Source organism: Oncorhynchus kisutch, linkage group LG6 (assembly GCF_002021735.2).
Source record: "Oncorhynchus kisutch isolate 150728-3 linkage group LG6, Okis_V2, whole genome shotgun sequence".
Taxonomy (NCBI): domain Eukaryota; kingdom Metazoa; phylum Chordata; class Actinopteri; order Salmoniformes; family Salmonidae; genus Oncorhynchus; species Oncorhynchus kisutch.
Window position 1 is genome coordinate 30,495,931 of NC_034179.2, and position 26,231 is coordinate 30,522,161.

At 42.4% G+C, this 26,231-nt stretch overlaps 1 protein-coding gene across 5 annotated transcripts; it reads left to right on the plus strand.

Moving 5' to 3' along the window:
* Positions 1-154: 154 nt before the first annotated feature.
* On the plus strand, positions 155-21,338 carry LOC109892682 (solute carrier family 12 member 9-like). 5 transcript variants are annotated; one of them, XM_020485391.2, is made up of 15 exons: positions 1,449-1,494; positions 1,708-1,826; positions 2,331-2,590; positions 2,806-2,940; positions 13,216-13,353; positions 13,548-13,847; positions 14,003-14,110; positions 14,751-14,862; positions 14,998-15,155; positions 15,267-15,349; positions 15,451-15,575; positions 15,784-15,976; positions 16,259-16,433; positions 19,298-19,444; positions 19,652-21,338. In XM_020485391.2, exons 3-15 carry the CDS (start codon positions 2,389-2,391, stop codon positions 20,506-20,508), a joined length of 2,733 nt encoding a protein of 910 aa, XP_020340980.1. In that variant the 5' UTR covers positions 1,449-1,494; positions 1,708-1,826; positions 2,331-2,388; the 3' UTR covers positions 20,509-21,338. The 5 variants fall into 5 exon arrangements, with proteins under 5 accessions (XP_020340982.1, XP_031682451.1, XP_020340980.1 ...); XM_020485393.2 differs by lacking the exons at positions 1,449-1,494; positions 1,708-1,826 and adding an exon at positions 155-172; XM_031826591.1 differs by having other exon boundaries at positions 1,442-1,826.
* Positions 21,339-26,231: the final 4,893 nt, after the last annotated feature.

The following is a 26,231-nucleotide window of genomic DNA, read 5'->3' on the forward strand; positions in this document are numbered from 1 at the left end:
TGAAGACAGACAGTGTCTCTCTGACTTTGGCTTATTTGTGCAATGTGGATCAGCACTCTTGACAGGACACATGGGGGGGATGCGACAGACTGTCTGTCAAACGCACCCCTAACCCATCCTCTCCTCTCTACCAACCTGCGCTATTCACCTCTCTGGTCTTTAACTCCAACAGGTAGGTGGAGGACTGGGCAACACCACACATTTGTGGAAGAAAAAAAAATCTAATTTACTGTATTTCACTTAAAAGGATATTGTAAAATCAGCACAATGGATTCGTATGTACCTGAATTGACATCACTCACATTAAACCATTTGGGGAAATAAAGTAATTGTAAATCTAGAATTTGATAGGTAAACCTATCAAGAGAGCTTGAATTGTTGAATGACCTCACCAAAAACCGTTCTGCGTCACAGCTCCACTTCCCCTTTTTGTATCTTACAGGCTGCTTATTCCTCCACATAATGTTGTATATATAGTGAATGTAACAATCATTTAAAGTACTAAAGTAATTTTTGGGGGTATCAGTACTTTACTATTTATGTTTTTGACAACTTTTACTTCACTAGATTCCTAAACAAAATGATGTACTTTTTACTCCATACATTTTCCCTGACACACAAAAGTAGGCCTACTCTTTACATTTTGAATGCTTAGCAGGACAGGAAAATGGTCCAATTCACGCACTTACCAAGAGAACAACCCTGGTCATCCCTACTGCCATTGACTGGTGGTCTCACTAAACACACATGCTTTGTTTGTAAATGATGTCTGAATTTTGGAGTGTGCCCCTGACTATCCGTAAATATAAAAACACATGTTCTGTTTTGCTTAATATAATGAATTTGAAATTATTTATACTTTTATACCTAAGTATGTTCAAAATGTAATACTTTTAGACTTTTACTGAGTAGTATTTTATTGGGTGACTTTTACTCTCGGCATTTTTTTTTTTAAGTATGAAGATTGGGTACTTTTTCCACCACTACAGATTAAATACATGATGATGACATTCATAGGGTGGTGAAGGTGATGATTGTATTCTGGTGACATAATCGATGTTTTGCTGCCGTTTAAGAAAAATATAAAATCGCGCACTTTTGGCCATAATAATCTCATGTAGGTTACACATGCGCTCTAGCCAAAAGTGTGCAGATTAGCTATTTGTTAGCAGCAATTGTTAGCTAGAGCGCACGTTTGTGAGAAAACCATCAGTAGAGTTGGAAACCCCATTTAACCCCACATGATATTTGTATGTGCACAACGTCATCACGCACATGTTCTATCAATTTGATAGAAATACATCTCTGGTGGGAAAATGCGCATATTGTTTTTATGCGCAGTTTAGAATATTCGCATGAAAATCTGTCGCCAATTGGATGGAAACCTAGCTACAGACAGATTTTCACCCTCCCCTTTTTGGCAGTCACATGAACAGTTTTTACTGTCCCGTGACCAGCACATAACAAATAGCAAGTAACTAGATGAGTGTGCAAGTAGGTCAATGTTCATTGTAGTAGGGAGAATACACATGTAGATTTGAATGAAAACTGGGCAGATTGCGGCATTGTATTTTCTACCTTTTATGAGCTATTGGAGAATTTATCTGTAGCCTATGCTAACTATAACCAGTCGTTTTCTAATCTAGTTAGATCAACTAACAAAGCACAGGTGTGTATGCTTTTATATTACTTTGTGATAACTTGCAGAGATCAGTCAGCTGTAAACTGAAATAACGGAGCAGTGGGCTACAGTAGGCAGCCAGATGCAGACGGTGAGTGTTTAACAACCGGAAGTGCGCGCGCTTATTCCCACTGACGGAGAATAGGTGAGTGGCTGTTTTCATCTGGCTATAGCTACAATAGCCATGATTGCAAAGTAAACAAAAATGTTATCATCAGTCAAACACCAAGTGTACGGAATTGCGAGTTTGAATTGTTGAATGACCTCACCAAAAACCGTTCTGTGTCCCAGCTCCACTTCCCCTTTTTGGATACATGAAAGAAACGTAAACTCAACTCTTGTTAAATTGTAACAAATGCAATATGATGTTGCATGATGTGTTGTAGTCAAGTGTTTTAACTCGCGCGTCTTTGAAGTATGATATTTATTTTGAATGCCTGACTTTTTTCTGGTGGATCGTAGTCTGAAGATGTTGTTTTTCCAAAATGTAAAACCCTCCCCCCTCCCGTTATTGTTTTGTTTGCAGAACCTACTATTTTTCGTAAATATAAAGCTATACTGTGTTTTCAGGAATCTGTCAAATTGTCAGTTTTGTTACCAACTTATTTTTATGATTTAATTTATACAAAGAATGTCAACATTTTAACAGGGTTACAAAAAAGGACGTCTAGACCATCTAAATATACAATAGGCTTCTCCCGAAGGCCATGTCTAATGAACACGCACCCCTCCTCGCCCATGGGGTGTGTGGTCTGTCTGTAGACACCGCAGTATGTGGCATGGGGGGGTCAGAGGGCACTGGGGAGGCCAGCACTCCTAATGCTGTACCCCGAAAACTCAACACATTCTTCGGGGTGATAGTGCCCACCGTCCTCTCCATGTTCAGCATAGTCCTCTTCCTCAGAACTGGTGAGTGCAGCATCGATGACAGACAATTACAAATATAGGCTGTGAATGTGGAATTATTCACCATGCAACATGCAGTGATGCTTGTTGATGGTCAAGCTGCTGTTGGCTCCAAGCTATGATAGATCTTTTTAAGAAGGTGTATGTGTGAATGCATTAGTCTACTGTATTGTGTTCCTGTAACAATACTAATACTGTATAATGATGTTTCCCCATAGGGTTTGTGGTTGGTCATGCGGGGCTCTTGCAGGGTCTTGTGATGCTGCTTGTAGCCTACATCATTATCTCCCTCACCATCTTGTCCATCTGTGCTATTTCCACCAATGGTGCTGTGCAGGGAGGCGGGGCCTATTGTATCCTTAACTCTGGTTCTTTCGCACCCCGCAAAAAAACATATACAGTGCCCTCAAAGTATTCATACACCTTGACTTATTCCACATTTTGCTGTGTTACAGCCTGAATTCAAAATAGGTTCAATTTTTTTTTTTTGTCTCACACATCAACACATTTCACAAAGTGAAAACATGTTTTTATAAATGTTTGCAAATTTATTAAAAATGAATTACAGAAATATGTAATTTACATACAGTACAAGTCAAAAGTTTGGACACACCGACTCATTCCAGGTTTTTTCTTTATTTTTACTACTTTCTACATTGTAGAATTATAGTAAAGACATCAAAACTATGAAATAACACATGGAATCATGTAGTAACCAAAAATATTTGAGATTCTTCATTGATGACAGCTTTGTACACTCTTGGCATTCTCTCAAACATTTTCATGAGGTTGTCACCTGGAATGCGTTTCAATTAACATGTGTTTCTTGTTAATTTGTGGAATTTCTTTCCATCTTAATACGTTTAAGCCAATCAGTTGTGTTCTGACAAGGTAGGGTGGTATACAGAAGATAGCCCTATTTGGTAAAAGACCAAGTCCATATTATGGTAAGAACAGCTCAAATAAGCAAAGAGAAACGACAGTCCTCCATTGCAGTTGCAGTTCAGTAAATCTGGATTTTTTAAAAAACTTTTCAAGTTTCTTCAAATGCAGTTGCAAAAATACATCAAGTGCTATGATGAAACTGGCTCTCATGAGGACCGCCACAGGAAAGGAAGACCCAGAGTTACCTCTCCTGCAGAGGATAAGTTCATTTGACTTACCGGCCTAAGAAATTGCAGCCCAAATAAATGCTTCAGAGTTCTAGTAACAGACACATCTCAACATCAACTGTTCAGAGGAGACTCCGTGAATCAGGCCTTCATGGTCGAATTGCTGCAAAGAAACAACAGAGAAACACGAGCAAAGGACATTAGACCGATGGAAATCTGTCCTTTGGTCTGATGAGTCCAAATTTGAGATTTTTGGTTCCAACCGTCGTGTCTTTGTGAGACGCAAAGTAGGTGAACGGATGATCTCCACATGTGTGGTTCCCAATGTGAAGCATGGAGGAGGTGTGATGGTGTGGGTGTGCTTTGCTGGTGACACTGTCTATGGTTTATTTAAAATTCAAGGCACACTTAACCAGCATGCATTCAGCATTATGCAGCGATACGCCATCCCATCTGGTTTGGTCTTATTGGGACTATCATTTGTTTTTCAACAGGACAATGACCCAACACACCTCCAGGCTGTGTAAGGGCTATTTGACCAAGAAGGAGAGAGATGGAGTGCTTCATCTGATGACCTGGCCTCCACAATCACCTGACCTCAACCCAATTGAGATGGTTTAGGATGAGTTGGACCGCAGAGTGAAGGAAAAGCAGCCAACAAGTGCTCAGCATATGTGGGAACTCCTTCAAGACGGTTGGAAAAGCATTCCAGGTGAACCTGGTTGAGAGAATGCCAAGAGTGTGCAAAGCTGTCATCAAGGCAGAGGGTGGATACTTTGAAGAATCTAAAATATTTTGATTTGTTGAACACTTTTTGGTTACTACATTACTCCATATGTGTTATTTCATAGCTTTGATGTCTTCACTTTTGTTCTACAATATAGTAAAATAAAGAAAAACCCTTGAATGACTAGGTGTGTCCAAACTTTTGACTGGTACTATAAGTAGTCACACCCCTGAGGTAATACTTTGTAGAAGCACCTTTGCAGCAATTTCAGCTGTGAGTCTTTCTGGGTACGTCTCGAAGAGCTTTATACACCTGGATTGTGCAACATTTGCCCATTTATTCTTGTCAAAATTATTTTATGCTCTGTCAAATGCATTGTCCATCATTGTTAAACAACCATTTTCAGGTCTTGCCATAGATTTTCAAGCAGATTTAAGTCAAAACTATAACTTGGTCACTCAGGTACATTCACTTTCTTCTTCGTAAGCAACTCACATGTAGATTTTGGCCTTGTGTTTTAGGTTATTGTCCTGTTGAAAGGTGAATTTATCTCCCAGTGTCTGATGGAAAACAGACTCAATCGGGTTTTCCGCTAGGATTTTGCATGTGCTTCGCTCCATTCTGTTATTTTTTTCCCCTGAAAAATTCCCCAGTCCTTAACAATTACAAGCATACCCAGAACATGATGCAGCCACCACTATGCTTGAAAATATGGAGAGTGTATGGATTTGTCCCAAACATAACACTTTGTATTCAGTGCAAAAATGTAATTTCTTTGCCACATTTTTTTTTGCAGTATTACTTTAGTGCCTTGTTGCAAACAGGATGTATGTTTTTGAATATTTTTATGTACAGGCTTCCTTCTTTTCACTCTGTCAAGTAGGTTAGTATTGTTGCGTAACAACAGTGTTGTTGATCCATCCTCAGTTTTCTCCTGTCACAGCCATTCAACTCTGCAACTGTTTTAGTCACCATTTGGACTTACAGTGAAATCCATGAGCGGTTTCCTTCCTTTCTGGCCTTTCTGGCTTAGTTAGGAAGGATATCTGTAAATCAAATTAAAATCACATTTTATTTATCACGTACATGTGTTTAGCAGATGTTATTGCAGGTGTAGCGAAATGCTTGTGTTTCTAGCTCTAACAGTGCAGTAATATCTAACCGCAATATCTAACAATTTTCACAGTACACACATCTAAAGTAAAGGAATGGATTTAAGAATATATAAATATTTGGGCGAGCAACGTCAGAGCGGCATAGACTAAGATATAGTTGGATAGAATTCAGTATATACATATGAGATGAGCAGTGGCGACCCGTCATTCAGGGCAGGTGGGGCTCTGTTATAGGCCCACATTTTTTGTTAAAAAAATAAATAATAATAAATGTTTGGGGTCTTGCCTGTTTTGCATGTTCTTTTGGCATTAATATGTGTTACACATCAGTTTGCCAACAATGTAAAACAAATACAAATATATAATAGTTAAAATACCTGCATACAAACATGGTCTCTTTTTTGTTTTCTGAGTAAGGCAGCTCCAACATGCAGGTGTTTCAGCCTAGCTCAGTGCTTTCTGTGGTGGTGGGGCAAGCCAGCAGAAAATACGGAGCGTTGAGGTGCAATCATTAGCCAGCTTTTCACAGTAGAGTGGCTGTGTTGTCCCAAATCAAGGTAAGGGTATATTTTCCTATTATAAACATTCAACATTGGCCATGCTGTCAATGAAGCACGATTTGTGATGCGCTCAAAAAAACTTAACCCGGAATTGCAAAGTTTGACTTTAGTGAGTTCAAGACAACTGGGAACTCGGGGGGGAAAAACGAGCTACAACTGGGAAAATATGTTTTGATTTTTCATCCAACTCGGAATTGTAAATCGGAACCAGGGCTTCTTTCTAGAGCTACGACCTGAAGATCATTGACATCATCATGGTTCAACTTTTTTTGAAGTTGTCTTGAAAGCACCATAAATCCAGAAGATGACAAAATTTGCCCACGAAGGACCGCCACACCACCTTCCTTTTCAAGTGAGCACAGCACAACAAGTTGAGTCCAAAAATGTCTTGTATGCTGCTGCAAAAATGATGTAATATGTCAGGGAGATATGTATACTGTAGTTAAGAAAGTAATACAAAGTGTATGTTGTGTAGTAAACTGTTCGTATCCCTTGTGCCTCAACCTAATAATTTGGTCTATTTTCACCTCTTCATTTCACCTACTGTTCTGACTTGGTGGTGTACATGTAGCCTATAACCTGTTTGTGAGAAATGTCATCATCGAATATTGTAATAGCTTTCATTGTCTGCTTATATTCCATCTTTATTTATCCTACGGTTCTGACTTGGTGTACAGGGAGAACACTGTACGAACGGCCCATGTTCTGAATTCTGTCGCTGTACATTTCAAAAGTGCTGAACAAATAGTTATATTGACTACGCCCGTCCTAACTCGCTCATTGTCTTAATCGAAATTACGGATTGCCTCTTATCTGCTTGTTGTCCCCTGCTGACATAGTTTGTACATCTCAATTGTCCGTAGAAACCACGTTTGTTTATTAAGAAAGTCGGCTATATTAGCTATGTTTGGCAATAAATGAGGCTGAATGAACTGTTTTTCTGCCAGACAAGGCTCCGCTCATAGCCAGGTGTATCAAATAAAATAAAATGTTATTGGTCATATGCACATGGTTAGCAGATGTTATTGCGAGTGTAGCAAAATGCTTATGCTTCTAGATCTGACAATGCAGCAGTATCTAACAGGTAATATCTAACAATTCCACAACAAAACCTAATACACACAATCTAGTAAAGGAATGGGATAAGAATATATAGGTATAAAATATATGGATGAGCAGTGACAGAGCGGCTAAGATGCAATAGATAGTGAAGAATACAGTACATTATATACATATGAGATGAGTAATGCTAGATATGTAAACATTATTAAAGTGACTAGTATTCCATTTATTAAAGTGGCCAATTATATCAAGTCTGTAGGTAGGCAGCCGCCTCTCTGTGCTAGTGATGGCTGTCTAACAATCTGATGGCCTTGCGATAAAGCTGTTTTTCAGCTTTGATGCATCTGTACTGACCTCACCTTCTGGATGTAAGCAGGGGGAACAGGCAGTGGCTCAGGGGGTTATTGTCCTTGATGATCTTTTTGCCTTCCTGTGACATCAGGTGTTGTAGGTGTCCTGGAGGGTGGGTAGTTTGCCCCCGGTGATGCGTTGTGCGGACAGCACAACCCTCTGGAGAGCCTTGAGGTTGTGGGCGGTGCAGTTGCCATACCAGCCGGTGATACAGCCCGACAGGATGCTCTCAATTGTGCACCTGTAAAAGTTAGTGAGGGTTTTTTGTGACAAGCCACATTTTTTTCAGCCTCCTGAGGTTGAAGAGGCGCTGTTGCGCCACCTTCAACACACTGTCTGTGTGGACCATTTCAGTTTGTCTGTGATATGAACACAGAGGAACTTACATTTCCACCTTCTCCACTGCTGTCCTGTCATTGTGGATAGAGGGGTGTTCCCTTTGCTGTTTCCTGAAGTCCACGATCATCTCTTTTGTTTTGCTGACATTGAGTAAGATGTTATTTTCCTGACACCACACTCCGAGGGCCCTCACCTCCCTGTAGGCTGTCTCGTCGTTGTTGGTAATCAAGCCTACCACTGTTGTGTCGTCTGCAAACTTGATGATTGAGTTGGAGGCGTGCATGGCCACGCAGTCGTAGGTGAACAGGAAGTACAGGAGGAGGCTGAGAACGCACCCTTGTGGGGCCCCAGTGTTAAGGATCAGCGGAGTGGACATGTTGTTTCCTACTTTCACCATCTGGGGCGGCCCGCCAGGAAGCCCAGGACCCAGTTGCACAGGGTGGGGTCGAGACCCAGGGTCTCAAGCTTAATGATGAGTTTGTAGGGTACTATGGTGTTGAATGCTGAGCTGTAGTCAATGAATAGCATTCTAACATAGGTATTCCTCTTGTCCAGATGGGATAGGGCAGTGTGATGGCGAATGTATTGTCTGTGGACCTATTGGGGCGGTAGCAGTGGTATAGTGCAATTAATGTGTTGTGTAGTGGCTTTGTTGGCATGCATCCCACAAAATGTTTGTCTTGCACCACCAAGATTTACATGCTATGATTTACACGCCACTGGAGATGGGTAATGCAAAATATGTAAACATTATTAATCTCTGGTACAAGCTAGGGTCCCACCTTGACAACAGCCAGTGAAATTGCAGGGCGCCAAATTCAAAGCAACAGAAATCCCATAATTAAAATTCCTCAAACATATACAAGTATTATACACCTTCTTAAAGATAAACTTCTTGTAAATGCAACCTCTGTGTCAGATTTCAAAAAGGCTTTACTGCGAAAGTACACTTTGCGATTATGTTAGTTCAGCACCTAGCAAAAGAAACCCAGCAAATGAGAGGGCTCACAAGTCAGCAATAGTATTAAAACGAATCACTTACCTTTTGATCTTCATCTGGTGGCATTCCCAGGTCTCCAAGTTAGACAATAAATGTTCGATAATGTCCCTCTTTATGACTAAAAACGTCCTTTTTGTTCGCGTTTTGTCCAGTAATCTGAATGCTCAAGGCACGTGCACTAAGTCCAGATAACATTTTTTTTTAAGTACAACAAAAGTTAGTAGAAGCATGCCAAACGATGTTTAAACTCAATCCTCCGGTTGTTTTTGTCATAAATAATCAATAATATTTCAACCGGACAAAAGCTTCATCCAATAGAAAAAGAGAAACAAGAAAGGCGCGTTCCCGATCAGGCGCATGGCTGATATCTGGAAATTTCCACTGGCCACTGATTGAAAGTGCTGTATCTCCCTAATTTTTCAGAGTAAAAGCCTGAAACAATGCCTAAAGACTGGCCACATGTAGAAGAAGCCATAGAGCTTGTGAACTGGGTCCTAAGTCTTTGTATGAATAGACTTTCAATGGAAAAACAGCCTTTCAAAATAATAGTACTCCCTGGTTGGATTTTCCTCGGGTTTTCGCCTGCCAAATCAGTTTTGTTATACTCGCAGACATTATTTTAACAGTTTTGGTAACTTTAGAGTGTTTTCTATCCAAATCTACTAATTATATGCATATCCTATCTTCTGGGCCTGAGTAGCAGGCAGTTTAATTTGGGCACGCTTTTCATCCAACATTCCGAATGCTGCCCCCTACCCTAGTGAAGTTAAAATGACTAGTGTTCCATTATTAAAGTGGCCAGTGATTCCAAGTCTATGCATATAGGGCAGCAGCCTCTAATGTGCTAGTGGTGGCTATGCAACAGTCTGATGGCCTTGAGCTAGAAGCTGTTTTTCAGTCTCTCGGTCCCAGCTTTGATGCACCTGTACTGACCTTTCCTTCTGGATTATAGCGGCGTGAACAGGCAGTGGCTCGGGTGGTTGTTGTCCTTGATGATCTTTTTGACCTTCCTGTGATATTGGGTGCCCTAGGTGTCCTGGGGGGCTGGTAGTTTGCTCCCGGTGATGTATTGGGCAGACAGCACCACCCCCTGGAGAGCCCTGCGGTTGCGGGCGGTGCAGCTGCCGTAGCAGGTGGTGATACAGCCCGAAGTCTGAGGGTTTTAGGTGCCTAGCTGTTGCGCCTTTTTCACCACATTGTGTGGGTTGACCATTTCAGTTTGTCAGTGATGTGTATGCCAAGGAATCCTTCCACCTTCTCCACTGCTGTCCTGTCAATGTGGATAGGGGGGGTGCTCCCTCTGCTGTTTCCTGAAGTCCAAAATAACCTATCATTTGTTTTGTTGACGTTGGGTGATAGGTTATTTTCCTGGCACCAAACCTCCTCCCTGTAGGCTGTCTCGTCATTGTTGGTAATCAAGCCTACTACTGTTGTCGTCTGCAAACTTGATTGAGTTGGAGGCGTGCGTGGCCACGCATTCATGGGTGAACAGGGAGTACAGGAGGGGGCTAAGCACGCATCCTTGTTTTCTCCTACCTTCACCACCTGGGGGCGGCCTGTCAGGATGTCCAGGACCCAGTTGCACAGGCGGGGTTCAGACTCATGGCCTCAAGCTTAATGAGCTTGGAGGGTACTATGGTGTTGAATGTTGAGCTATAGTCAATGCACAGCATTCTTACATAGGTATTCCTTTTGTCCAGATGGGACAGGGCAGTGTGATTGCGACTGCATCGTCTGTGGATCTATTGGGGTGGTAAGCAAATTGAAGTGGGTCTAGGGTAGCAGGTAAGGTGATATGATCCTTGACTCTAGTCTCTCAAATCACTTCATGATGGCAGAAGTGAGTGCAACGGGGCGATAGTCATTTAGTTCAGTTACCTTTGCTTTCTTGGGTACAGGAACAATGGTGGACATCTTGAAGCATGTGGGGACAGTAGACTGGGAAATGGAGAGATTGAATATGTTTGTAAACACTCCAGCCAGTTGGTCTGCGCATGCTCTGAGGACACGGCTAGGGATGCCATCTGGGCCGGCAGCCTTGCGAGGGTTAACACGCTTAAATGTCTTACTCACGTCGGCCACGGAGAAGGAGAGCCCACAGTCCTTGTTAGCGGGCCTCGTCGGTGGCACTGTTATCCTCAAAGCGGGCGACGGTGTGAACTTGTCCGGAAGCAAGAGTTCGGTGTCCCTTTGTAGTCCGTGATTTTCTGTAGACCCTGCCACATATGTTTCAGGTTTGAGCCATTGAAATTGCGACTCCACTTTGTCTCTATACTGATGTTTTGCCTGTTTGATTGTCTTACAGAGGGAATAACTACACTGTTTGTATTCAGCCATATTCCCAGTCACCTTGCCATGGTTAAATATGATGGTTCGAGCTTTCAGTTTTGTGTGAATGCTGCAAACTCTCCACGGTTTCTGGTTGGGGTATGTTTTATTAGTCACAGTGGGTACATCATCTCGCAAACACTCCCTAATAAACTCTGTCACCGTCAGTGCATTCGTCAATATTGTTCTCGGAGACTACCTGGAAATATCCCAGTCTGCCTGATCAAAACAATCTTGAAGCGTGGATTCCAATTAGTCAGACCAGCGTTGAATAGTCCTTAGCATGGGTACTTCCTGTTTTGAGTTTCTACCTATAGTCAGTGAGGAGCAAAATGGAGTCGTGATCAGATTTGCTGAAAGGGTGCCTTGTAGGCATCCCGGAAGTTGGAGTAGCAGTGGTTGCTTGTTTGAGCAGTGTGAGTACTACAGTCAATGTGTTGATCGAACTTCGGCAGGCTTTTTCTCAAATTTGCTTTGTTAAAATCCCCAGCTACAATAAACGCGGGCTCAGGCTATGGTTTCCAGTTTGCATAAAATACAGTGAAGTTCTTTGAGGGCCTTTGTGGTATCGGCTTGAGGGGGTTATACACGGCTGTGAATATAACTGAAGAGAATTCTCTTGGGCGATAATACTGTCGGCATTTGATTGTGAAGTATTCTAGGTCGAGTTAACAAAATTACTTGTGTTTCAGTATGTTATCACAATCACACCATGAGTAGTTCTTCTTGAAACATATACCCCCGCCCTTCTTCTTCCTGGAGAGATATTTATTCCTGTCTGTGCGATGAATTGTGAATCCAACTGGCTGAACGGACTCGGACAGTATATCCCGAGAGAGTCATGTTTTCGTGAAAAAGAGTGTGTTACAATCCCTTATGTCTCTCTGGAAAGAAATCCTCTCCCTGAGCTCTTTATTATCCAGACTGAACATTAGCGGGTAATATACTCGGAAGCGGTGGGTGGTGTGTGCGCCTCCTTAGTCGGACTAGAAGACCACTCCGAGTACCTACCCTCCTCCAGCTGTGTTTTGGATAGGCCTCTGGAATCAGTTCAATTGCCCTGGGGGCTACGAACAGAGTATCCGATTCGGGAATGTCGTATTCCTGGTCGTAATTCTGGTAGTGCTGGTGAGTTACCGCCGCTCTAATATCCAATAGTTCTTCCCGGCTGTATGCAATAACACCAAAATATATCTGGGCTAATAATGTAAGAAATAACACAGAAAAGTATTTAGATTTTTTTATAAGCGCTAGAAGCACGGCAGCCCTCTGGTCTTTGTGGTTGAATCTGTGTTTGAAATTCACTACTCGACAGAGGGACCTTACAATTATCTGTATGTGTGGGGTACAGAGATGAGGCAGTCATAAAAAAATGACGTTAAACACTTATTGCACACAGTCCATGCAACTTATTTTGTTAAGCTAATGTTTACTCCTGAACCGCTCTAACAAAGGGGTTGAAAACGTATTGACTCAAGACATTTCAGCTTTTCAGTTTTTATTAATTTGTAAACATTTCTAAAAACAATTTCACTTTGACATTATGGGGTATTGTGTGTAGCCAGTGACAAAAAAACATCTCAATATAATCCATTTTAAATTCAGGCTGTAACACAACAATGTCGAAAAAGTCAAGAGGTCTGAATACTTTCTGAAGGTATTGTATTTTGCAAATGTGTATTGGTCTGAAGTATGAGTGAAGTTTTTAAAAGTTCTTACTAGTCAAACTTGATGCCACATTATTTTATAGACAATTCTAGCCCTTATATCTCTAACGGGAAATTTCATAAATTTTCAACCCCATATTCATCATGTCCAGAACCACCATAACATCATCATAGTGCCAGCAGGTGTTTATGTTTTGTAGTCAAAAAGATAGAAGATAAGTGTTTTGGATTACAGAATCTGAATACACTGACAACAGCTGGTGTGCATCATGTGATTTAACCAGCTGAGCAGAGTGACTTTGCTAACCTTTATTAATGAAGCACACCAGATCAGTAATATTTAACCCCTTGACCTAATGTCTGCCAGTCATGATCAGTCGATCGTTGGGCCCAGAGTTTGGAGGAAGCATTGGCCTCATGTTCTTCCTTGCCAAGGTGTGCGCGTGTGGAGTGTATGTGCTTGGTCTGGTAGAGGCCATACTTGACATATTTGGTCAGGATCCAGGTTAGTCTTGGCATTCTATAATTACTAGTTTAAGCCCTAATACTTAAAATTCCAAGCATGCATGCCAAGATTTTGTACTTCTGCTGAAAACAAATTCTATATAATATTTCTTAGAATGTTGGTGCCACATGCATTCAAATGAGTCATTCCGCCCAGTGTTTTATCTTGTCCTCTTTGTCCACCTCCCACTCTAGCGTCCTCCTCTTCATTGCGGGTGCTTCCCCAGGGATACTGGTACACAGTGCTGTACTCTTCCATAGTTCTCCTGCTGGTTCTGTTGGTGTGCCTAGTGGGCGCCCACATCTTCGCCCGCACCTCCTTTCTCATCCTGCTGGTGGTGACCGTCTCCTTGCTGTCCATCTACATCAGCCCCCTGGCGCTGACCACGCCCCTAAACTTCCTCATCTCCCACCAGGGCCCTGGCAACCATACCCTCACCTACAATGCCAGCTACACAGGCTTCAACGGCACAACACTGAGGGACAACCTGGGCTGTGAGTACTGTCTGGCTGGGGTCATATTTCAGATGCATTATACGCATAGTAAGCCTTGATGGGGAGGTGAAACTGTACATGTATAGAGTTGTTAGTTTTATGGTTTGAAAGAGAGCTGTTATAGCAACAGTGTTCTTCCTCTTTTTCCTCTTCAGCGAGCTACACTGTGGACTATAGCACCGGTAAAGTAATGTCATTTGCTTCCGTGTTCGCTGTCATGTTCACCAGCTGTACCGGAATCATGGCCGGAGCCAACATGTCAGGTACTCTCCACACGCATCATATACCCCCCCCCCCCCTTTTGCCCTCAGAACAGCCTCAATTCGTTAGGGCATAGACTCTACAAGGTGTCTAAAGCATTCCACAGGGATACTGGCCTATGTTGACTCCAATGCTTCCCACAAGTTGTCAAGTTGGCAGGATGTCCTTTGGGTGGTGGACCATTCTTGATACAGATGGGAAATTGTTGAGGGTGAAACCCAGCAGTGTTGCAGTTCTTGACACAAACTGGTGCACCTGGCACCTACTATCATACCCTGTTCAAAGGCGCTTAAATCTTTTGTCTTTCCCATTCACCCTCTGAATGGCACACATACACAACCTTGAAAGTCAATCTTTAAGCTGTCCCCTTCCCTTCATCTACACTGATTTAAGTGGATTTAACAAGTGACCTCAATAATGGATCATAGCTTTCACCTGGATTAACCTGGTCAGTCTGTCATGGAAAGAGCAGTTCTTAAAGTTTTGTATACTCAGTGTAGCTGTTACTTTACCTGTGCCATATGCATTCTGACTAAAGGTAATGGAATATTTTAGCTCCGTTAGTTAACATCTTATTAAGCTTCACATACAGACTCAAACTTGACATGTTCAACTATCTTTCCCTTAATCTGTTCTCTGTAGGAGAGCTGAAGAACCCCAGTGCTGCCATTCCCAAAGGCACCATTATTGCAGTCCTCTACACCTGCATAGTCTATGTCCTGCTCTTCATCCTGGCCAGCTCCACATGTGAAAGGTCTGAATGGATGAGGCTGGGAGTGGTGGGAACTCTGTCATCCCTAATTTGCTCATAATTGACTGCCCGACTATTCATCATACTGTAGCTACTATATACTTTAAAATAGTTAACTAATTAACGTATTTTGTTTAGGACCCTGTTGGTTCAGGATTACGGGTTCTTCCAGCGTATAAACATCTGGCCGCCATTTGTAACCATTGGGATCTACTGTTCCGCCCTATCAGCAGCCATGTGCTCTCTGATTGGGGCGTCCCGGATCCTCCATGCCCTTGCACTGGACCAGCTGTTTGGTAAGGATGTTGTTGAAATTGTTTCGCAAAGAGTAACAGAGTAAAGGACATGTTTTGGCCTGACATAGAATAAGGAGCATAATGTTGATGTAATGTTGATGTTACCCATAGGTTTTCCATTGGCTCCTGCTGCTATCACTTCCAGCTCTGGTAACCCATGGGTGGCAGTGCTGTACACCTGGGGGTTGGCACAGGTGATGAGAGGACATGGGTGTATTGTATTGAGCTGTGGAGTGCTACTTTTGGCATTTTAAACAGGCTCTGAGACAGTGTCTTTGGTGTGACTGTGTTGCAGTGTGTGGTGTTTGCAGGCCAACTTAATGCAATAGCTGGCCTTGTGACAGTGTTCTACCTGCTGGCCTATGCTGCTGTCGACTTGGCCTGTCTGGCTCTGGAATGGGCATCGGCCCCCAACTTCAGGTAATCAGATCCTAGTATCATGCTGTACAATCCGATAAAAAAAAGAGAAGACAATGACCTTGCGCTGATGTTCCTCTTTTTGTGTTTGGATGTCGTTGTCCTTAGTGAAGTAGCATTTATCTGGAATTCTTTTGACCATCATTGTCCAGTCTAGTTTGTACCTGTCTTTCACCTTTCCCTGGTTTCCCTTGCCATTCTATCTCCCCAGGCCCACCTTCCAGGTGTTCTCCTGGCACACATGTCTGCTGGGCATTCTGAGCTGTCTGGTGATGATGTTTGTCATTAATCCTGTCTACTCTTCAGCCAGCATCATCCTCCTCTTGCTGCTGTTGCTCTTCCTGCACTACAGATCACCCACCAGCAGCTGGGGATACATCAGCCAGGCTCTCATCTTCCATCAGGTACCCACACATGGAGACGTGCGCACACACACCACACGCATATACTTGTACCAAAGCAAACATGCGCTTATGGGCCAGTTCCTGGGTCATGTTCAGCAGGGAGGAAACATTTTGAAACGGTGAAGAACTATCTGAAGGTGTTCAGTTTAGAAAACAGATGTAGGTTTTCTGATGCAAAATATTTTGCTATGGTGTTCCCCACTAAACAGGACCCTGTGGTGTGTCACCGCTGTCATTCTTGGTGCTTTGAATCTACTTTCCCCCATTCCCCCTCTCCTGTAGGTGCGTAAGTATCTGCTGATGCTGGATGTGAGGAAGGACCATGTGAAGTTCTGGAGGCCCCAGGTGTTGTTGATGGTTGCCAACCCTCGCTCCTCCTGCCAGCTCATCAACTTTGTCAATCAGCTGAAGAAGGGCGGCCTATTTGTGCTGGGACACGTGAAGCTGGGAGATCTGGGTAACATTATAGGGACGGTGACTGGGGTTCTGGTACCAGTGGTATTAGATGATTCTTGCAATAAATGCTTGTAATTTTTATGACTGCATGAAACCTAAAGCTTCCACTATTTGATTACAAAAGGATTAATCTGAGTGTGATATTTCTGGGGTCCAAAATTATTGACACCCTTGCTAAAAGATGTGCAACACATACTGTATAAAATAAATAGTTCAAATACTGAGCTATATTGTATGCTCCAAAAAAAATGTCTATACTAATGCTAAGAGCTGCTCTATTTTTATGTTATCCAACAAATGTAAACACCTGGAGTTTGCTAAATGACATTGGCACTTGGATTAGAAACAGTCAGATAACATAAAAATCGAGCTTTTAGGCCATGCACACTAGTGGTGGGTTTGGCTTCACAATAAGAATGCATAAGCAGAAAAGAAACCCATATCTACTTTAAAATGTGGTTGTGGGGCCCTTGTTAAGGTCAATGGCATCATAAACTTTACCCAGTACCAGGACAGAGGCTGAACCTTGACCGCTTGTGGATCTTCCAGCACGACAGTAACCCAGAGCACACATCAGTACCTACAAAGAAATTGTTAATTGACCACAAAATCAACATTTTGCCATGGTCTTTTCAGTCGCCAGACTTGAAACCCATTGGAAACCTGTGGTTTGAAATGAAGAGGGGAGTCCATAAGCACAGACGAAGGATAACAATGACCTGGAAGGATTCTATATGGAGGAATGGTCTAAGATCCCTTCCAAAGTGTTCTCCTGCTCATAAAATATTTTGAGAAAAGGCTCATTGAAAAGGTCACAAGGTCAGGCATTGAAAAAAGTGGTGTCAATCATATTGACCCCTACCATCTGAGCAATTGCATTAGTTTAAAATACTATAATTTACCAATTTTCTGGGGAGCATAAAATGTAAACTGAGTATACCAAATATTAGGAACTCTTTTTGCCCTCAGAACAGCCTCAATTCGTCAGGGAATGGACTCTACAAGGTGTCGAAAATGTTCCACAGGGATGCTGCCACATGTTGACTCCAATGCTTCCCTCAGTTGTGTCAAATTTGCTGATGTCCTTTGGGTGGTGGACCATTCTTCATACACACAGGAAACTGTTGAGCATCAAAAATCCAGCAGCATTTCAGTCCTTGACACAAACCGGTGCACCTGGCACCTACTATCATACCCTGTTCAAAGGCACTTCAATCTTTTATCATGCCCATTCACCCTCTGAATGGCACATACACAATCCATGTCTCAATTGTCTTGAGGTTTAAAAATCCTTATTTAACCTATCTCCCCTTCATCTACAATGATTTGAATGGGATTTAACAAGTTATTATACCTTTATTTCAACGAGGAACACAGACTGAGACCAAGGTCTCTTTTACAGCTGGGCCCTGTGTATACATGTTTACACATACAGTTTAGGTACAATGATTAAGAAACTAAACAAGACAAACAGATTATTACATTTACATAGGTTATTCCCCTAACAGGTTATTCCCCTAACAGGTTATTCCCCTAACAGGTTATTCCCCTAACAGGTTATTCCCCTAACAGGTTATTCCCCTAACAGGTTATTCCCCTAACAGCATAAGAACTTGTATTACCTGAAACAGTTACAAGCAATACAAAAATAAAAATCCTCCAATAAATATTTTAAATGGGCGACAGGAGGACAAGAGTCTCAAGTTTAACTTTAGTCTGCAGGCTATTCCATGGGCAAGGAGGACAAGAGTCTCAAGTTTAACTTTAGTCTGCAGGCTATTCCATGGGCAAGGAGGACAAGAGTCTCAAGTTTAACTTTAGTCTGCAGGCTATTCCATGGGCAAGGAGGACAAGAGTCTCAAGTTTAACTTTAGTCTGCAGGCTATTCCATGGGCAAGGAGGACAAGAGTCTCAAGTTTAACTTTAGTCTGCAGGCTATTCCATGGGCAAGGAGCGTAACAGGAAAAGGCAGCCATACCCAACTCTGTGGAAATCCCATGGGTCTCAAGTATAATCCATGCTTGAGACCTGGTTTTAGGAATTCTAATTCTAATATTGATGAGTGATTTATAAATAAGGTAGTTTATTCAGAAGTGCTTTATAGAAAAACACGAGAGCATGTTGTTCTCATCTCACGGACAGCGAAGTCCAACCCACATTTTTATATAGAACACAGTGGTTAGTACTATAGCTAGCACCCGTAATCAACCTAAGTGCGCAATGATAAGTAGCATCCAGCGATTTAAGTGTTGATGCCGTAGAATGCATGTAAATAATATCCCCATAATCTATAACAGACATAAAAGTAGCTTGCACAACTTGGCTTCTATTTATAGAGGACAAACATGTCCTGTTTCTATAGAGGAAGCCTAGCCTGATTTTTTTTAGCCGTTTACAAAGTTCATCAATATGCATTTTAAAAGACAGGGATATGGTTGGATGATAAACTAAGTATTTATATGCAGAGACCTGATTAATTTGAAAACCACCTAAGCTTGTAAGTGCAAGTGTATTTTCAACCAACTTTCTTCACCTATTAAAAATCATAAAATGTGTTTTGTTTGCATTTAAAACAAGTTTCAGCTGTATAAATGACCCTTGTAATATCTTAAAATCTGTCTCCAATAGTGACATCAATAAGGGATCATAGTTTTCACCTGGATTTACCTGGTCAGTCTATGTCATGGAAAGAGGTGTTTTGTATACTCAGTGTAGGAATATGAATTATTTGTTTTATTCAGTCATTTTTGCTCATCTTTATCAAGTGTGTCAATCATTTCAGACCCCATAGAAAATTTAAGGGAAACTAGTTTGGCTCTGCTCTTGTTTGGGAATCCAGGCATTCCAGCCTCTCTTCTGTTTCAGACACCCTGCCCTCTGACCCTGTCCAGCAGCAGTATAACTTCTGGTTGAGTCTGGTGGATAAGCTGGGGGTGAAGGCCTTTGTGGACCTGACTCTGTCCTCCTCTGTGAGGCAGGGCACACAGCATCTGCTGCGCATCACTGGCCTGGGTGAGTCACACAACCTCCTATTTACCATTCTGGATCATTGTTTGTTGTTTTCCTCTTCACACACAACTGTGTCGTAAAGAGCAATGACATACTGTATTAAAAATAATATTACTACTTTGGATAATGGAACATAAAACAGTTTAACCCGTCAAGCAATGTACTCTTTAATCCATTTGATTATCCTCCTCCACTCTTTACCTCTTCAAGGCGGCATGAAGCCCAACACTCTGGTCTTGGGGTTCTATGACAGTTGCACCCCTGAGGACTACTTCCTCCAAGACCCTGCCTTCTATGAGTCAGAAGAGGCCGGAGGGGATGATTTTGGTGTAGATCTGCCCTCTCTGCAAGCCCACTTCCCTCCAGTCCGCCATGTGGAGAGCCCACGCTGGCTCACGCCAGAGGAGTATGTGGGAATCATCTCTGATGCCATCAAGATGAGTAAGAACGTGTGTCTGGGCCGCTACTTCTTCCAGCTGCAGGGGGAGAGCATGGGGACCAAGATGGACGGGGCTGAGAGGATCATCGACGTGTGGCCCCTCAACCTGCTGCGTCCGGGCAGCACCTCAGCAGCCTCTGTTGACGTGTGCAGCCTTTTCCTGCTGCAGATGGCGTGTGTCCTCAACATGGCCAGCAGATGGCGCCATGCCAGAATGAGAATATTTCTGTGTGTGGAGGCAGAGTCAAGCGACCAGGGCTGGGTGGTTAAAGAGGAGACCTTCCGGGAGCTGTTGAGGAAGCTGAGGATCAGGGCCTCCATCAAGATAGTGCCTTGGGACTCTGTGGTGCAGCTGTATGGACAGAAACAGACACAGGACACAGAGCTGGGGGAGCTGGGCCTGACGAGGCCGGCCCCAGCCCTCTCAGAGGACTTCTTGTCTGCAGTCAACTGCCTGCTGATGGAGCACAGTGCTCAGGCTGCTGTCCGCTTCCTGTATTTACCACGCCCCCCTACTCACTCTGGCCAATCACAACAATACCTTAGTCAGTTGGAAGCTGTGACTCACGGTTTAGGCCCAACCCTCTTGATTCATGGTCTCACCCCAGTCACGTGCACTGAGCTTTGAGTGTGTCACTGTGTGTTTATGGGATCAATATGTCATGTAGCTAACTCAATCCTGAACATAATAGAAAGGGCAGTCTGTTGAATGCTTAACATATGAGGTACATGATGTATGTGTTAGTTAGACTAAACACATAGGCATGCTACACAACAGGACCTATTAGTATAGCTCTGTTCTGTAGGCACATAGTTTCACATCTTGTAATGTAACTAATTTACACATCTACTAATTTCATTAATGAAAACATTCGGCACCTAGTCAGTCACAGTAAAAAAAAATCCTTTAAGCTGTCTCCTCCCTTTCATCTACACGGATTTAACAAGTGACCTCAATAAGGGATCATAGCTTTCACCTGGATTCACCTGGTCAGTCTGACATGGTTTGTACACTGTGTATATTTATTTGTTCATACTGTAATTTAATGGAGTAGAAGAAGAGTTGAGTTCCCAACTCTGGATTCTGAAATGGAGGAAAGGCTACATATGTTTACTCGCTATGAAAACTAGAATTTTGTGTTCTTTTATTTGATGTTGAACACATTCTCTTTCCATTGACCCCTTTTCCCAGCATATTCCTCTTCAGATTGTGACCCAGTTTGGGAGAGCTCACGACTGTCTGGACCACATGAGCTCTTAGGATTTTAGGTCATTCATTAATTGGTCATGCTTGAAATGCTGCTTTTCTGGACTATTATCTGGTCCATGATGGAACATGAGTTCAAAGTTCCTGACCCCGCTCCTAACTAGATGAGTCCCTAATGCTTGACAATATTATGTAATGTTACACAATCACCAAGGCACTAACAGGCAGATTAAATATCAATTGCTAATTTATTTTGTCCAATTTGTTTATGTATCAACTTTATGCCAAATGCTAAGGCGCATTCCATTAATTTATTACTTGGGGAAAGTATTTGAATTCTTCTGCTGTGCTTTTCTTATGTACAGACGTAGGAAACAGAATGTTACGGAGTTACTGCAAGGCGTTTTGTATTCATGCAAGCTATTTTTAAATACTAATTGAAGCATGTATTAGGCGCTATGTGAAAGCTTCTACATTAACTAGACTTATGGGACTTTTATGCTTTAAGCAGAAATAGGACTATAAAGAGAACTAAAGTTACTATTGTTTCTGACTGCTCAGAATCCATGTACTGTTCTCTCGTTGTGTGACAGTCCAGACTGTTCTCCAGCGTCTGTGGATATCTCATTGAGTGCCAGATAGGCCACAAGCTAGTTCTGCAGGACATACATGATTCAAGAATAAGAATAGACAACGTATAACATACTGAGTAACATGTGTAGAGGAAACATAACAAATATGAGAGTCATTTGTGAATGGGTTCGTAAAATACAATAGTAATGTATTTTTTATTAAAACATTTAAAGATCACAAAAATGACTTGTGACTGTTGATATCAGAAGTGGTACTATATTAAAAGACCAAATCAACCACAGAACACCACACACATTTTCAACAGTCCAGTTTGGTTGTAGTCTATATCCCTATCGGGATATTACTCCAGTATATAGCTAGAATGTGTAGTATAGAAGTTTATTTGAGCTGTTTGAGAGTTGCATCTGTATCCAGGCAGAATACAAGCTTTGGAAGTGATTACCCACAGATCATTCTCTGCTTCACTCAGGCTATATAGGTCAGGACAAGACATGGTAGATTTGGGGTCAGCTTGTTTAGGCTACGTCACAATATCAACTTTACAGTCTTCCTATTACCAATATATTTCAATGGCAGTCAATGCAGAACATGAAGTAAAACATATCTCATCTCAATTTCCAATGTGACCTGTAGCACCACATACAGGGCATTCTGAGAGTAGTTAGACCCCTTTTTCCACATTTTGTTACTTTAAAGCCTTATTATAAAATGGATAAAGAAAGTGCCTCAACCTATACACACAATACCCCATAAAAGCAAAAACAGATGTGTTAATTTATAAAAATAAAACATACCTTATTTACATAAGTATTCAGACGCTTTGCTATGAGACTTGAAATTGAGCTCAGGTGCATCCTGTTTCCATTGATCATCCTTGGGATGTTTTTACACCTGTGGTAAAGTCAATTGATTGCACACGATATGGAAAGACAGTGGGTCTCTCCAGAAACACCAGTGGCTGTCTCACCTCTTATCAACTCATAGTCCAATCAAACTACTGTATACTGTTTGTTACTTAAGCCAAAACGGAGCCAGCAGAATGTACAGTATATGCATTTAGGCTATTGTGTGATTGTAAATATCTTTGCCATCCCACAGCACATTGCTCTGTCGATATTCTTCCCTGATAGGCACAGCCAATCTTCCTACTGTGTGAAGCGGAGAGAAGCTTCTGCCAGAAAAGAGGACTAATGAGTGCAAAGGAGGTTGCATAAAATTGACATATGTATTCAGACCCTTTACTCAGTACTTTGTTGAAACACCGTTGGCAGCAATTTCAGCCTCCAGCCTCCAGACGTGATGCTTGGCATTCAGGCAAAGAGTTCAATCTTGGTTTCATCAGACCAGAGAATCTTGTTTCTCATGGTCTGAGAGTCCTTCAGGTGCCTTATGGTAAACTCCAAGCAGGCTGTCATGTGCCTTTTACTGAGAAGTGGCTTCCGTTTGGCCACTACCATGAAGTCCTGATTGGTGGAGTGCTGCAGAGATGGTTGTCCTTCTGGATGGTTCTCCCATCGCCACAGAGGAACTCTGGAGCTTTGTCAGAGTGACCATCGAGTTCTTGGTCACCTCCCTGACCAAGTCCCTTCTCCCCCGATTGCTCAGTTTTGCCGGGCGGCCAGCTCTAGGAAGAGTCTTGGCGGTTCCAAACTTTTTCCATTTAAGAATGATGGAGGCAACTGTGTTCTTGGGAACCTTGAATGCTACATAAATGTTTGTGTACCCTTCCCCGGATCTATGCCTCGACGCAATCCTGTCTTGGAGCTCTATGGACAATACCTTCGACCTCATGGCTTGGTTTTTGCTCTGACATGTACTGTCAACTGTGGGAGCTTATATAGACAGGTGTGTGCCTTTCCAAATCATATCCAATCAGTTGAATTTACCACAGGTGGACTCCAATCAAATTGTAGAAACATCTCAAGGATGATCAATGGAAACAGGATGCACCAGGTATTCAGGATGCACCAGGTATTCATGTTTTTTATTTATTTTGAATACATTTTTTTATAAAAAAAAAAAAGTTTACACTTTTTCATTATGGGCTATTGTATGTAGATGAATTAGGATTGGTATTTCTTTAATCAATTTTGGATTGAGGCTGTAACGTAACACTGTGGAAAAAGATAAGGGTTCTGAGTATTTTCCAAATGCGCTGTATATATAGAAACTGCTTCTTCAATATAAATCCTAGCTCACACTTGTAGGCAATGTTTAAGATCACTTTATTGGTCAATAGCACATAAGGTCTTCAACCAAAATGTCACTTCCGTTTTTAACCTAACACATCCGAAAGACAGGTTTTGGAGAAGTGCGAGGGGCTGCTACATTGGACACCCTGGGAGTTGTTGTTGTTCGGGGTTAAGTGGCTTACTCAAGGGTATAATAGCAGACAAATCTATGATTTGATACCAGCAACCCTCCGGTTTCCAGCTCACTTCCTAATATTTTTCCCTGTCGGACCCGGAATTCAAACTGGCAACCCTCCGGTTCCTGGCTCGCCGCTCTAACTGCGAGGCTACCTGCCGCCCTATTTAAGCTCATGTGCAGAAACACGTCATCGGTCTAACGGTCGGGTCCTGCTATCCGGGGTCCTTGGAATGTCCAACTCTGACATCACGTCGTTGAAGTTTACATTTAAAATGGTTACGGTGAGAGTTAGAGTTAGGTAAGGGTTATGGTTAAGGGTAAGTGTAGGGGTTAAGGCGTCTGCATACTAGGTTTGGTATGGTCCTAGCAGAACTCGGCTAGGCGAAGTGAACGGTCTTGTTCGACAGTGCAGATGGCTGCCGACTGAAAGATCTACAAATTACCGCGGACCCATTACGGAGGCAGGCAATGAGGCAGTGATTGCTGAGATCCTGGTTGAAGACAGCAGAGTTGTATTTAGAGAGCAAGTTGGTCAGGATGATATCTATGAGGGTGCCCGTGTTAACGGATTTAGGGTTGTACCTGGTAGGTTCCTTGATAATTTTTGTGAGATTAAGGGCATCTATCTTAGATTGTAGGACGGCCGGGGTGTTAAGCATATCCCAGTTTAGGTCATCTAACAGTACGTACTCTGAAGATAAATGGGTGGCAATCAATTCACATATGATGTCCAGGGCATAGCTGGGGGCTGATTGGGGTCTATAACAAGTGGCAACAGTGAGAGACTTATTTCTGGAAAGGTGGATTTTTAAAAGTAGAAGCTCAAATTGTTTGGGCACAGACCTGGATAGCATGACACAACTCTGCAGACTATCTCTGCAGTAGATTGCAACTCCTCCCCATTTGGCAGTTCTATCTTGATGGAAATTGTTGTAGTTGGGGATGGAAATTTCAGAATTTTTGGTGGCCTTCCTGAGCCAGGATTCAGACACGGCTAGGACATCAGGGTTGGCGGAGTGTGCTAAAGCAGTGAATAAAACAAACTTCGGGAGGAGGCTTCTGATGTTAACATGCATGAAACCAAGGCTTTTACGGTTACAAAAGTCAACAAATGAGAGCGCCTGGGGAATAGGTGTGGTACTGGGGGCTACAGGGGTTAACCTCGACATCGCCAGAGGAACAGAGGAGGAGTAGGATAAGGGTACGGCTAAGACCTATAAGAACTGGTCGTCTAGTGCATTGGGAACAGAGAATATAAGGAGCAGATTTCTGGGCGTGGTAGAATAGATCCAGGGCATAATGTACAGACAAGGATATGGTAGGATGTGAGTACAGGAAGGTAAACCTAGGCGTTGAGTGACGATGAGAGAGGTTTTGTCTTTGGAGGCACCAGTTAAGCCAGGTGAGGTCTCCGCATGTGTGGGGGGTGGGACAAAAGTGCTATCTAAGGCATGTTGAGCGGGACTGAGGGCTCTACAGTGAAATAAAACAATAAGAACTAACCAAGACAGCAGTAGACAAGGCATATTGACATTAGAGAGAGGCATAAAGCAATTTTTATTTGATTTATTTAACCTTTATTTAACCAGGTAGGCAAGTTGAGAACAAGTTCTCATTTACAATTGCTACCTGGCCAAGATAAAGCAAAGCAGTTTGACACATACAACAACACAGAGATACACATGGAGTAAAACAAACATACAGTCAATAATACAGTCGGAAAATAAGTCTATATACAATGTGAGCAAATGAAGTGAGGTAAGGGAGGTAAAGGCAAAAAAAGGCCATGGTGGCGAAGTAAATACAATATAGCAAGTAAAACACTGGAATGTTAGATTTGCAGTGGAAGAATGTGCAAAGTAGAGAGAAATAATGGGGTGCAAAGGAGCAAAATAAATAAATACAGTAGGGGGAGAGGTAGTTGTTTGGGCTAAATTATAGGTGGGCTATGTACAGGTGCAGTAATCTGTGAGCTGCTCTGACAGCTGGTGCTTAAAGCTAGTGAGGGAGAAGTGTTTCCAGTTTCAGAGATTTTTGTAGTTCGTTCCAGTCATTGGCAGCAGAGAACTGGAAGGAGAGGCGACCAAAGGAAGAATTGGTTTTGGGGGTGACCAAAGAGTTATCCCTGCTGGAGCGTGTCCTACAGGTGGGTGCTACTATGGTGACCAGAGAGCTGAGAT